Below are 15,356 nucleotides of genomic sequence, written 5' to 3' on the forward strand. Positions count from 1 at the left end.
TAAATTAATCAACATTTATTAACTGCAGATTACTCCATTAAATACTCTTTGCGCTGTAGATATATTTTTGTGTCCATGGATATAATCAATCAACAGTAAGTCGACCTTTCACGAATCGCTTGTAATAACAGTTGGATAAAATTATCATTTTACCCCTGTATTACTTCTAACTCCTTAAGTACCACTTATCCTTATTTGCTCTGTAGATATATTTCTGTATTTATGGATATAACCAATCAATAGTAAGTCGACCATTCACGAATCGCTCGTAATAACAGCTGGATAAAATTATCATTTTATCCCTGTATTACATCTAACTCCTTAAGTACCACTTATCCCTCTAATGAACAAACAGTTTATAGTCCAACTATAAACTAATCCCTCTCAGGCCAGTGAGAGGATGAGGTCTCATTGTTTAAGACCCAAAATCAGCTCTTAAGGGAGCAAATCATCTACTTATAGGGATTGGTGTCCTAAATGTCTTTGTAATCACGTAGTTTATAAACTTTGTATAAACATATTGTTGTTAATAAAATAAGTGTCATTTTATCAGCATATATTCGACCCAAAAAACTAAGATTCGAGGTTATTTTATGTAATTTAAACAAGTATGTAGAAACATACAAGTGGATCTTGTTTAAATAATAACCTAAACAGACTGTAGTAGATGGATAAGGTTGGGTATCTTATCTTGGTGACACTACGAATACGACCCGCTTTGTAGATGTTACAAGTATTGTAAAGTGCTTCAAATGATTTGATTCTGATCATTCATGTAGAGACATGTGAGTGGGAGTATCCTATACAAAGAGTTTGTATAAGACCGGACCACAAATGATTAATCTCTTTATATAATGCCATTAATAATAGAGACTTACATTTCACTAGGATGACCATAGGTGACATGATCCGAATCCTGAGTGAGTTGTGAACTTTTGCTCATGAAGGTGGTCCTTTAATTTGTATTGTGAGAGTTGCCAGTTTGTCAACTCAACAAGCCTACCATTTTGGGATTCGTCTGACTGGGGAGCTGGGAACACAGCTACACAAGACGAAACTCACTCCTTCCCTGATGTAGGGGCAAGTAAATAAATTGCTCACTTAAGGATTGATTTCGAGTCTTGAACATAGTGGAGACACCTTCTCCTGGCCAGAGAAGGACTCGGTCATAGTTGGGCTATGACTTATTGTTCATTAGAGGAATCAATGGTACTTAAGGAGTTAGATGTAACTACAGGAGCAAAATGGTAATTTTGGCCCAACTATACTTATAAGCAATTTATTAAGCGTCATCGCACTGTTGATTGGTTATATCTAATGGACATAGAAATTTATCTGTAGTGCGAAGGGTGCAGCTGTCAGTCTTTAGTGAATGACCGGCAGTTAATGGATGTTGTGTAATTTAATTAAAAAGTTTAATTAATTATCCGAGTACCGTTGGAGCTTCAATCTACAGGTCCATAAGATCCCCTCTGTAGCTCAACAGAGATTTAATTGTGAATTAGTTTTGGATTAATTTAAAGTGTTTAAATTAATTGAGGGAATTACCTATATATATGATATAATTAATTAAATTAATTATATATGTGATATAATTAATATAATGTATTTGATACATTATAATATAAGGTAATATGAGAGGAATTTGAATATGATTCAAATACTAATTATATGAACGAGATTCATGTAATTAAATTTAATATACATATGATTTATATTAAATACCATAAATAAGTTTAGGAGGAAATAAATATTTGAATATGATTCTAATATACATTATATGAATAAGATTCATATAAGTGAACTTAATATAAATGTTGATTATTATTAAATGATCATGTATTGGAGAGAAAATAAAATCCATAGGTTATGTTGTATTTGATGCAATATAAAACTATAGGCTATATGTTATATTGGATATAACATATAGTGTATATAGATATAATAGAGTAGTTATTTATATATATATATATATTATATATATATATATTATATATTTAATTTAAATTAATTAAAGGGAAGGTGCTACAACTCCCTTCCCCCATTCTCTGAGTTAATTTACGTGGGTTGTGAAAAAATGATGTGAGTGGAGATTCATCTTCTTCCTTAATTCTCTCTGAGAGAATTGTTCTCTATGGAAAAATTTACAGAGAAGAAAAGTTCTTCTCTTCATTCTCCTCCTCTCCATCTCCTTCCTTCTTCCAAGGATTCAAGCAAAGCCCACAACTCTTTAAAACCCTAAGTTAAGTAAATGCATAAACCCCAAAGTTTCAATGGAAACCCTAAGTTAAGTAAATGCATAAATTCTAAGAATTCAAGATTAGTCTTCAAAGATAAGGGTTTCCGAAACCCTAAGTTTTTCCTTTATTAATGCATGCTATAATTTAAGTAAATGCATATCTTGTTCTTATTTACTGTAAAACTTATATTCAATGGAAAATGGAACTTTGAGTCAATCTTGCATCTGCTCAAGGATATCTCCCTTAGTGAGTTTCCTTCATTACTTACCCTAGAGATAGAAAAAAAAGTGAATTCTATCTTGTGTAGCTGTGTTCCCAGTTCCTTACTCGAACAAATCCCCAAAATGGTAGGCTTATTGAGTTGACAAATCTGGCCACTCTCACCCATATAGATTAAAGGATTACCTCATAAACAGGAGTTCACAACTCATTCAAGATTAAAGTCGAGTCACCTATGGTTATCCTATGAAATATTGATCTCTTCAATAAACGGTGTTATAAAGAGAGACTAATCATTTCGCGGTCCAGTCTTATACAAACTCTTTGTATATGATACCCCACTCGCATATCTCCACATAGACCCAAATCGTTTGTAACACTATTTGTAACAATTATAAAGTGAGTCGTATCCGTAGTGTCACCAAGATAAGACACCCAATCGTATTCATATATTACAAACCAATTAGGTTATTACTTAAATATGATCCACCTATATGTCAACTACATACATGTTTAAATTAAATAAGATGACCTTGGATCTTTTTTCAATAGATTATTGTATATATAAAATAATCAACTATTATTTCAAATAACATATAACTATGAGGCTTTAGGTCATACATCCCAACAATTCTTCTTAGTTTTTTCTTCTTCTTATTCTTCGACCTAAACTGCAAATTCTTCTCTATAGAAATTCAAAACAGGGGGAGTTCTATCATTGTTAGATAATGATAGAACTCTCTCACTGTCTATCACTCCTTTTTCTTAGCTTCTTCTTCTTCAGTCGAGAATCCAAAAGAGATTGTCAAATTCTTCACTATTGAAATTGAAAACCAAGGGAAAATTTGTACAGATTGCTCTTTTATATGGGTTCAAATGAAAAATAGTCCAAGGTTAAAAAATCGCTAAAAAATAGCGTTCCTCTTACGTCAGTCACGTGTGGAAGTACCCATTTGACCTCAACACGCATTCAAGTGCTTAAATTCTCATTCCTTCCTCTCACTTCTTCCTCATCAAATCTACAATTTTTTCCTTTAATTTTTTTCTTCATTCGGATTCTCGCTCTTGCTTCTTCATCTCATTTTGATTCACACTCCAACTTCCATCTTTAATTTGAGATGAAAAAGAAGACGGCAGCAGAAATAAAAGAAAATCGTTAGAAAAGAGGGCAACAAAAGAAAATCGTTAGAAAAGAGGGCAATTGTGGGAATTTCAGCGAAGTGAGTCGACAGTGGAAATGGAGAGGAACCAATCAAAATCCATAAGAAAGAAGCAGGAGTTCAGTATTAATGGAATTTGATAATTGAGTGTGGATTTTAGGAAGATGATCGCTGATTTTTTATTTTTTTAAAAAAAGTGCAGATAGCAAGTGTGAAGAAAGAACTAGATGATTTTGTTAACTTCCCAAGAGGATGATGTAAGCAAGAGATTGAAAAAATGATTGTTTCTAAAAGCTAGGTCAAATTTCATTAGGCCTTATATTTTGAGTTATTCATGTTATTTTCTCAAAACCAAGAAATCTACGTAAGGAGTGCTTAAAAGTTTAAATTTTCAAAAATTAAATATTAAAATTAATATATTTTTGGATAACTATTTGGTTTTTTTTTTTTAAAAGTAAACTTACAAAATACTACTTCTATCTATTAGTTTTGAAAATGGATCTTGGTTTTTTAAAATTAAGCATATTTCCTTTCAATTTCTTATAGTAATTTACTTTTTTTTTTAAAAAAAATAATAGTTGAATCTTTAGCCAAATTCTAAAAATAAAAACAAATTTTTAAAAAGTTTTTTTTTTTAGTTTTTAAATTTTGGCTTAGTTTTTGAAAGTATTGGTAAATGTAAATAACAAAGCAAGAAATTTAAGGATGGTATGGGCCTTTATAAGCTTAATTTTCAAAACTAAAAACCAAGAACCAAATGGTTACCAAATAGTATCTAAAGAAATAATTTCTATAAACTTGTTTTTGTTTTGAAAATTTTAGTGTTTAATTAGAAAAAGATGGCAACCATGAAGAAAAAAAAAAAAGAAAAAAGACTTACAACAAAATAAACAAAGTTTTCAAAAATAAAAAACTAAACTAGTTATTAAAATAGGATCTACAATTTTCAAAAAACAAAATGTTATTAAACAAGAGTTAAATTTAAATCGTTTTCATGCATGGTTTTTAACTTTATTTATTTATTGGAAAATTGCATTGAATGGTAAATTAAATATAGGATTTAGCAGTCATAAATCATAATCTAAAATCATGAAATATTTTCATAAATTGTAGATTGTGGAAGAAGAAATTCGGTTGATTTTGTTGCATTTGAATGAAGAACAGTATTAAGATACAACTCCTATGGGCTTTCTTACCATTAACACATATTTTACTATTTTCAAATGTAGGGCTTTTTGTTAAGGTTTTTTGTTCTTCCCCTTCGGCTCTTTAATTTGAACCCGTTACAAAAAATTTTGAAATTTTGATTACTACCCGAATGAATATACTTGAAACTAAATAATTTGCTGAAACTTCTAATATAATGATATAGTAGAAGTTCATATAGAAATCATATAACAATCAACAAATAATCAAATCACAATATTAGAAACTATGATTAGAAACTACTAACTATGTGACAAGAAATAGAGATATTCAAATGTCAATCAAATGACAATGTCAGAAACTACTAAACGTGAGATAAAAAAAAAAAGAATGTAATTAGATGACAATCAAAAGGAAATCGGATGTCAATATTAAACATTAATAATTAATTGACAAAAAATAGAAGGTAATGGAAAGGGTGAAATGTGTAAAAGTAAAAGAGAAAAGAACTAATGTTCAAGTTATCGAAAGTGAAATAAAAATCAAATAATAATCGGTGTAATCGACAATTAGTATCATATAGTCAAACAACAATCAGATGGCAATCTATATCATTAACAATCGTATATCAATCAAAAAATCAGATAACAAACACATAGTAATCAAATAACAATCCAATTCCATACTATCAGTACGACATTTTTGACTTTTCAATTAGAATACCTCGTTTAAATTGGGTTAGGCTGATTGATTTTACTTTTTTTTTTTTTTCGCAAATTTTATATTGTAATTTTTATAACTTATTTTAACATGTTTGCAACTGGCTTTATTTATTTATGTGTGATTTACTAGTTTTAAATTCAGATTTCACTTCAACCGGAAATCACCCCAGAAAAGAAAATTAAAATCATATTTATTGGTTAGAAACTATGAAGCACAAACATAGATATGGTTACACGATACAGATACGATCGGATACGGTGATTCGTCAATTTCTAAAAAACTAAGATACTGATATGTCTAAGGATACATCATTTTTTTATATATATTTTTAATATATATATTTCTAAAAACGAGAATATTGATATGTTTGTTGAATGAGAAATTTCAGTAAATCACGAGTTGCCACATCATAATGAAAGCCCGAACCCATTGGAAAAATTATAAGTTGGATTGAGCCAAGTAATTAAAGTCGCTCGAGCCCAACCTAATTCAAACCGATGGTGAAATTTTGGGCTAAATTAAAGATGAAGCTCAAGCCCAGTATTTCGGCCCAACAAATAGGCACAAGCCCAACTTTAGCCTAAACCCAATTTTGGCCCAATAAAGTAATTAGGCCCAAGTCCACGTAAGGCCCATGAGAAATCTCTAAAAATAGAGACATTATCTCTTCATTTGAGAGGAGGTTGGAAGAGTTAAAGGTCAAAGCTCTCTGAAGATCTGAAGTTCTGAAGCTTTGAGGATCTGAAGAACACAACTCCTTCAAAACTCTCAAGATCAGAAGACATACTAAAGCTTTGAAGATCAGAAGACATAACAAGCTGTGAAGATCAGAAGACATATCAAAGTTGTGAAGATCAAAAGACATACTAAAGCTTTGAAGATCAAAAGGCTTATAAAAGTTATGAAGATTTAAGCTCCCAAGATCCAAATACTGAAGCTCATAATTCTTGAAAACCAACGCTCCCAAGATCGAAGTACTGAAGCTCCTAATTCTTGAAACCAATGCTCTCAAGCTCTCAAGTGCTGAAGACTGAAACTTCTCAAAGTTTTGAAGACTAAAACACTCAAATTCTAAAGAACTGAAGATCTAACCTATTTGAAGGTTTGAAGATTAGAAGACTTCAACAAACTGACTGTATCTTCACAGCTTACAAGCTAAAGATTCAATATCCTCAAACTCAAGGAAAAGCTCACAGGTTGATCCAAAATGATCAACAGGCCCAAAGACTACTCCAAGCAAGTCATAAATTCTACACCTAGAAAGAATTCTCCCAATAACTAGTAGACTCCCTAACTTCTGAAGCTAACCACACCTAAAGATTGAAGTCCTTCGAAGATACAAGCATTCTTCCAAGACTTCAACTCCAAGAGCATCACACACTTCGTTTCCTCAAATCAAGTGCAGACATTTGATTGAGAGAGAATCAGAGGATCAAGTACTAGAGATCGAAGCACATCGCATCAAATCAACATCAACATCAACACCAACTCAAGTTCAACTCCACGAAACAAGTTTCTCCAGAAGCCTCGTGCGAACACTAATCCTCCAAGAAGATCATTAAGCCCAAAGACCGATCATCCAAAAAGATCAACAAGCCCAAAGACCGATCGTCCAAGAAGATCATCAAGCCTAAAGGTCAATCATCCAAGAAGATCAACAAGCCCAAAGGCCAATCGTCCAAGAAGATCATCAAGCTCAAAGGCCTATCATCCAAGAAGATCAACAAGTCCAAAGGTCGATCGTCCAAGAAGATCATCAAGCCAAAAGGTCGATCATCCAAGAAGATCAACAAACCCAAAGGCCAATCATCCAAGAAGATCATCAAGCCCAAAAGTCGATCATCCAAGAAGATCATCAAGCCCAAAGGCCGATCATCCAAGAAGATCAACAAGCCCAAAAATCGATCATCTAAGAAGATCAACAAGCCAAAAGGCTAATCATCCAAGATGATCAACAAGCCAAAAAGCTGATCATTCAAGAAGATCAACCAGCTTAAAGATTATAGTTTATTTTGAAAGCATCAAAATATTATGTATTAGGGATTTTACTCACTTTCCACAAAATTGGTCCAAATACAAAGTTCAAGTTCCACGAAATAAATTCCTCTTGAAATCTCGAGAACAAATTGGCACGTCCGGTGGGACGTCTCTACCTCTCATCTCTCTCTCAACATTCAAGTAAACTAAAGGCATCAAAGAAAGCTGCATCCAAAGCAACTGCTGCAAGCAACACCTACACAGGACTTGTCACCTGCAACCATTCAAAGGAGAGTATTGATAACTTGTAGAAATACAAGTTATTTATGCCACCTTATCTAGATATTGCAGCCAAAAGTTAGTGATCATGTGTTGATTGTATGAAAATTAGCCTAGAATTACAATAATTGTAAATGATCGCAGTTACACCCACTAACACCATAAAAATGGAAGACAAGGAGAATTTTACTCTGTTTTGCAGGAAACCAAGTCACCGCTTGCGCTCAAGGCTCAAGAGAAACTGATCAACGCATCTCTNCCCGTAGGAGCAAGCCAAAACGAAGGTGGGTTTCCAAGAACAATGCAGTATGAAAAGAAACAAAAAGGAAAAAAATAAAAGAAAGCAAGAGACAACTCCTCTGAATATCATGAGTTAAAGTTGAAATTGGCACACAACCATAGTTGGATGTTCGCATGACACCCGTGGGGACAAGACAAAACGAAGAGTATAACAATGATCAACAGTCTCTAAATAAATGACACAAAGTTTTGCTCACCGCAAATAGATACGTCAAGTTGTTTAGACAAAGAGGAGATAAACATTCTATTTTGAAAATTAGAAAAGCATCTTTGAGCAGAATTTTGTTACATAGAAGAATAAAGTAGGGCTTCGTTAAGAATTAGCAAGGTTAGAAGAAAATTGCGATGTCAAGTAATGTGCCTAAGTATAACTTTCGGAGCAATCAATCGTCGCAAAAATATAGGATAGGAATTGAGCATGATTGCCTTAGTAGAAGATATGCTTCAGGACAAACATATATCTAAATTTGGGGGTGTGATAACTTGTAGAAATACAAGTTATTTATGCCACCTTATCTAGATATTGTAGCCAAAAGATAGTGAATATGCGCCGATTGTATGAAAATTAGCTTAGAATTACAATAATTATAAATTATCACAATTACACCCACTAACATCATAATGATGGAAGACAAGGAGAATTTTACTCTGTTTTACAGGAAACTAAGTCACCGCTTGCGCTCAAGGCTCAAGAGAAACTGATCAACGCATCTCTGTCACATTGCGCCCGTCAATCAACAATGAAGAGACGATTACCGCAATGAAAACGCAATGCGATAGTCGATCCAGAGCTGCATGTCAACCGCATGCGGTAATAAAAACAACACCGCATACGAATTCACGATCGAAAGATGTAGCTGAGCAATGCAAAAGCGGAGGATTGAGACACGTGTACAACTAACGGTTATGCAGAATTGACAGTCTGATTGCATGACAGAAGGAACAATTATTCCTCCATCTTCGGAATTACCATAACAGCAAGTGGGGACCACAAGGCTGGAGTCAAAGACCTGCACTTATAAATACCCCATAGATTTCAGAAAAAACATATGCTACTTGATACAGGGCTAATTGCTGCTAAAGTGTTGAGAGGAAAGGTTGAGCTAAGTGCTTAATTGAAGAAATCTGGGAAGAAGACGAGACAAGGCCGAGAGGTGAGTCTTAGATCTATTCTGCCAAATACCCGATTTGAAGCTCTGTGCATAGATCCCTGCTACCAGTTGAGCAAGCCTGAGAGGGAAGCTCATCCTACCATCAGATCCATCCAATCTGGCAAGCAGATCTCCATCGAATCAGTGCTAAGATGTTGGTGCTTGTTTGTATCTGTTCTATCTCTTTTCATCGTTGTATTTCACTTTCTTTATCTCTTCATTCACACACCATGTATCAAACGCTTAATAGATATATTAAATGTTTCGATCACTTTCATATTCCATTCTCTGTCTATTTTCGTTCCCCCGTTAATCACTTTCTCCATGATGTTTTCTTAATTCCCTGATAGTTAATATGAATTAAATGAGTACTTAATCTGTGTTAAAGATATAAAATGTGTTTAGCTAAGGCATGCTAGACGACATCTTCACCTGTGAGAGCAGAAGTGAAGATGCCATTCTGATCTATTGAAAGAAGGTTAGAAGAATGTGTTAACTAAAGCGAGTAGTACTTCCAGACATGGAAGCAACCTTGCATTCATTTCGTTCGTCTATGTTTCACCACAGACATGTGGGAGCGCAACCGATCACTGAAAGGTGTATGCCAAGAGAAAAGCGAAACCGTACTTATAGCTTTAATGCAATTGAGGAACTTATGACATTTATATTATTTATCTTTCTCTTCCTGTTCTATTCATAAGACTTGCCACCGCATTCCACGTTCTTTACATAACCTTCACAGCTAACCTTGACACCAGCATCTTGTATCATGAAGCCTGTATCTTGTATCATCTAGCTTAGGTTTACTGTATCTTTATTTTATTATCGCATTTTTACTGCTTACTTTATTTTATTGAAATTTTAATACTTGTACAAAACACCTTTTTAAAGATTGAAAAACCTAGTCGCATATATCACGAACATACCATAATAACCTAAAACAGTCCCTGTGTTCGACCTCGGTCACACCGAGAAACTTGCGGTGGAATTACACTTCGTTCCATCGTAAGGAAACTTGTGACAATGCATGGCATACTACGTGAACATTCATAATTAACGCATATCTAGAAGTAGTATCGCATCATTTTGAGCATAGATCATACATCACATCTCTCAGCGTTACAAGTTTATGGCACCATTGTCGGGGATTGGTTAACAGTTTATTGTTTGAGTGTGTTTTTGGTATTTTGCAGGACAAATCTCATTGTACTGGTTGTTTAACACGGAGAGTAGTCTGACAGTTTATGAGTCCTGGTGCTGAATCGGAATTCGAAGCTGACCTTGAGATCGAGCGTACTTTCCGCGCAAAGGCACATCAGAACCGAATTAGGCGAAAGAAGACAGCCAGCATGGCGGACAACAATGATAATGCGGTACCGGTTGTGAACCAAGGGGTTGTTCGACCAGCACAGGATCTTGTCTTCCTGGCGGTTGATCGCAACATTCCAATGTGGAATTATGCGACACCCAATTTGTATGACTTTTCGCCTGGAATCTCGAGGCCAACTGTGGAGGAGAACACACGTTTCGAGATTAAGTCAGTCATGCTGCAGATGATTCAAAATGTCGGACAGTTCAGGGGTCTGCAAGGTGAAGACCCACACGCCCATCTGACCAGCTTTGTCGAAATGTGTGGCAACTTTTCCCTACTTGGCGTGACCCCAGGGAGTATAAGATTGTATCTGTTCCCTTACACCTTGAGGGACGAGGCTAAGATGTGAGCTCATGCACTGGTGCCAAATGAGATCACTTTATGGGAGCAACTGGTGGAGTGGTTCATGAAGAAGTTCTTCCCACCTGCCGTTAACGCAAGGTGACAAAAGGACGTGTTGAACTTCGAACAGATGGAGAATGAGACCCTAAGCATCGCCTGGGTGCGATTTAGGAGACTGGTGAAAAACTGCCCGCATATCGGGATCCCCGATTGCGTGTTGATGGAAACTTTTTATAATGGCCTGAACAGAGTAACGCAGGGCATTGCTGATGCCTCCGCGGCAGGTGGTTTTATGGATTAGACATACACAGAGGCTAAAGTCATCCTCGACCGCATCTCGTGGAATATGGATGACTGGATCGACGATGGATATGGAGGCCGAGGCGCCGAGAGAAGGAAAAATGAAACAGCCATTGTCCCTGCGGAGACAATGATCATGTTGGCTGTACAAATGGCCGCAGTGACCTCGATCCTCCAGTCAATGGCAATTAACCAAGGAGCCATTGCTCAACAATCAGCGCAACCCGCTGCACCGGTTCAAATGGCTGCAATCAGTTGTGTCAATTGTGGAGGGGCTCACGGAGTTGACATGTGCCCATTGAACCTTCAGCAAATGTGTGCTATCTAGAACAACCCCTTAAGCAACACCTATAATCCGGGCTGGAGGAGCCATCCTAACTTCGGGTGGGGGGGCAATCCTAACCTAGGGGGGCCAGTTAACCATCAAAGGGGCAGTAGAGGGAATCCTCCTTTTCACCACAATTAAGGGCAACCAAGACTGCACAACCAGCAACCATCATTATCTAACACCTCGGGAAGCTCATTGGAGACGCTGCTGAAGCAATACATGGATAAAAACGACACAGTGATGCAAGCGCAGGCATCTTCAATAAGGAATCTGGAGATCCAAGTGGGCCAGCTGGCCTCTGAGCTAAGAAGTCGAGCACCGGGAACATTGCCCAGCAATTCAAAAGCCCCGGGATCTATAGGAAAGGAGCAATTTCCTTAGGACATTGAGTAGGCAAGTTTGATCACCTGTGGAGATGTGGGTTGCGATCACTCATGACAACGCAATTTTCGGTCCACATCTCAATACTATGTTTTATGCTTTCTTAAATTTCTGTCTATTTGAATTCTGAATTTTGTCTTCAATTCTTCATTTAATTCGATCTTGACTTTATGAATTTATTTCCTCATTTATTTCTTTGCATTTAATTCTGTCTCGTCTTTAATTCTTTGCGTTTTTCTATAATTAATGCGTTGAGCTTTAAATGGTGAATGATTGAGTAATAAAGAAAAATTTATTGCCGTAAATCATAGCACTTGCGATGATGGAAAAAAATATATATTTAAAATAATAAAAATAATTAAAAAAATTAACAACAAGTATGTAAGGCGATAATGGACACATCTCAAACTAATAAGAGATACTTTGCGTTCATCCAATTCAACTGTATTGAGTTGAGGGGTGTGTTGCGTTCCTATATGTCCTTTGCCTGTCCTTAGCTAAATACACTATGTCGAGGTATCCTCCAGAAATGCGTTGGTTAAGGGGTGTGTTGCGGGGATATATGCATTGTTTCCTGTCCTCTGCGAAAATGCAGTTGCGTTGGTGAGCACAATACGTTAATCTTTATCTTGCGTCCATTCAAATAAAATATTAAAGAAAAATTCTTTTTGCAATTTAGGGGGAAGTCCAATCGTTTCGTATCCCCAAGAAATTATGACTTGGCAGACGAAATGACAACTTTATCTAAAATTCCATAAATGAGGGAGGTGGAACGACACGCCTTTTGAGCTGCTCGAGGCCTGTCGCCGCAAAAATCGCATTGGGCCCACCACGCCCAACCTATAAATAAGACCTCCTCCCTCGTTGGTAAATCTTTACCTCATTTTGCCAATCTGAAACCCTAGCACCTTGCATCTAGACCTTCTTTCTTCCCCAGCAGCTCAAGCATTTTTACCCGACCTTCCAAGTATGCATCCATGGCTGACCAAACTCCCAACCAATCTACTTCACCTTCCGCCTCTGACTAAGTAGCCATGCGAGAGGCAGCATTTCTGGCTGCCAGTCACAGACTTGCCGCCCAAGCCCACACTGTCCCTAGACTCACCGGGAGAGCCTGGAGAAACCCTCTGGCCGTTAGGCCCCCTCTGTTCAAAAGAGAAGGAAGCACTGAGAGCATCCCTGCACCAACACCTGCCGTCTCAATGGAAAATGAAAAGAAGAGACTCGATAATACGGAGATGTTTGGCAATATCCTGAGTACCTTGGAGCTAAGAGGTGGACTGCCCGAGGCAGGGGTTATAAATCAACCACTCCTACGGAGGAGAAAATGGTGGGGGTAAAGAATGAAGTAGTGGTGGCGGAGGAAGTGGTAGTTAAAGAAGAAGAGACGGGAAGAGGCGTTCTAGCCCCTGAGATTCCTGAGGTGACTGCCAGCGTAGAAGCCTATGACGGACCTTCAAGAAGAGAAGAAGAAGAGATTGCGAGAAACGAAAGAGAAGAAAAAAAGATTGCGATGGAGGAGGTCAAGGAGGGTGAGGTTGCATTGGAGATCCCTGACGTCGTTGGAGGAGGTTGCAGGGGAGGCGCAACCAGAAGTGGCTGAAGAAAAGAAGAAGAAGAAGAAGAAGAAGAAGACCAAGGGAAAGAAGGTTGGGGAGGCTGAATCTTCCCATCATCGCAAAGAAAAGAAGAATAGAGAGAAAAAGGATGATGTTGAAGATGAGAAGGCCACCAAAGAAAGAAAGAAGAAGGAAAAAGAAGAAAAGAGAATGCACCGACGTGAAGAGAGGCGCTTGAGAAAAGAAGAGGAGGCAAGGCAGAGGGCTGCGAGCCCTGAGAAGGATGGAGAATCAACCTCTGTGAGGGAGGTAAGGGGGGAAACGACACAATTGATGGAACCAGCGTAACCCATACCAACACAAATGGTTGCGATCGAGGAACAAGAAGAAGTAGAGGGAACCCCCCTATTGCGACGTCGCAGGGAGAATACGCCGCAAGGGTCCAATATCGACCCTCAAAGATTAATCTTGGCATTGGAAGAGAGAGAGAGAGAGCTGTCTCTTATACACATCTAGATGTGTATAAGAGACAGGCCCAAGATCGACCCTCAAAGATTAATCTTGGCATTGGAAGAGAGAGAGAGAGAGAGAGAGAGAGAGAGAGAAAAGAAGAGGAGGAGAAGCAAGAAAAGATGGAGAGGGGAAAGCTCATCATCGCAGAGGGAAATAGAAGAAGAAGATTGGAGTACGAAGAGATGCGAAACAACAATGAGCTTGCCAGACTTGAAGGGATCCGAAAGTGCGAGGAGGAACATCATCTATTGCTGGCCTCTCAGCAATTCGAAGAAGAATTTATGAGAGAAGAAAGAGAAGAAGAAGAGAGGAGAAAGAAGGAAGAAGATGATAGATTGTTGTTAGAGGAGAAGAGGAAGAAGCGTGAAGCCAATAAGCGGCACTTATATAAGAGCAGAGGCAAAAAACTCGCTGAGCGTGAGAAAGAAAAGCAACACAGAGAGCGAGAAAAAAAAGAAAGACAAGCAGCCCGCCTTTCGTTGGCAAAAGGCAAGCCTATAGCAGAAAGCACTGAACCCGCGACGGCCAAGAAACGCTCATCAAAGAAAAAGGAGAATGATGACATGTTGATCGAGATAGGCTTCTTTCCTGCGTCGAATCCACTACCTGACCTCATCACGAGCGTAATTGTGGAACATGGGTGGGACACATACTACCAGTGCCCATCCATCATAGTGCCTCAGGTAGTGCGAAGCTTTTACCGTGGGCGGCTACATGGAAATAGGGATGCGGTGACCTTTAAGGGAGAAACAGTATCCTTCAACGCAAAGGACATCAACGAAATTTATCAGATGAAAGACGACCCTGATGCATCAAGGAACAAGATTATTGATGATCCCACAGAAGAACAGATGGAGGACGCAATGAGGGTACTAACGCAACCGGGCATGAAGTGGTCGATCTCACTCAAAGACATTCACACCTTGGAGTCCAAGTCCTTGCTACTGGAGGGAAGGCTCTAGGTCTATTTGGTCAAGAAGCAGCTGATCTCAACAACACATGACAGAACTATATCAAGGGATCGAGTCATGGCTGCATACTGCATAGCCCGCGACATTCATATCGATGTAGGGCAGTTGATCGCGAGGCAGATCAGAGCACTAGTGGGGCATGTTCGGGGGCAATACTTCTTCCCGTGGATCGTTTCAAGTCTATGCTTGTCTATGGGTATAGGCGTTGATGAGGAGCCCATGCCAGAAGTCCACGGCCACATCAACATAAAAATATTGAGGATGCTCCTCAAAGATTCTCCACACTACCCCGAGCTGCCAGCAAAGAGGCTTGCGATCGATTTGAATGCGCCTCAAGAACCAAGGCCCAAAAGACAGAGAAGAGAAAATAAAGGAAAAGAGAAGGTCTAGAAGTC

The 15,356-nt window shown here is 37.7% G+C and overlaps 1 protein-coding gene across 1 annotated transcript; it reads left to right on the forward strand.

The window, feature by feature from the left end:
- The first annotated feature begins 13,363 nt into the window (after positions 1-13,363).
- Positions 13,364-14,952, forward strand: LOC120084830 (protein PXR1-like). Its single transcript, XM_039040648.1, has 2 exons — positions 13,364-13,786; positions 14,650-14,952. Exons 1-2 carry the CDS (start codon positions 13,364-13,366, stop codon positions 14,950-14,952), a joined length of 726 nt encoding a protein of 241 aa, XP_038896576.1.
- The last annotated feature ends 404 nt before the right edge of the window (positions 14,953-15,356 follow it).

The sequence above is a fragment of the Benincasa hispida genome, chromosome 9 (genome assembly GCF_009727055.1).
Source record: "Benincasa hispida cultivar B227 chromosome 9, ASM972705v1, whole genome shotgun sequence".
In the NCBI taxonomy this organism is placed as follows: Eukaryota; Viridiplantae; Streptophyta; class Magnoliopsida; order Cucurbitales; family Cucurbitaceae; genus Benincasa; species Benincasa hispida.

Excerpts from the sequence above, each read along its gene's own strand:
- LOC120084830 (XM_039040648.1), top strand. The coding sequence starts at position 13,364 with ATGACGGACCTTCAAGAAGAGAAGAAGAAGAGATTGCGAGAAACGAAA. Across the intron at positions 13,787-14,649 it reads AATCAACCTCTGTGAGGGAG|TGCCCATCCATCATAGTGCC; the intron begins GTAAGGGGGGAA and ends ACATACTACCAG.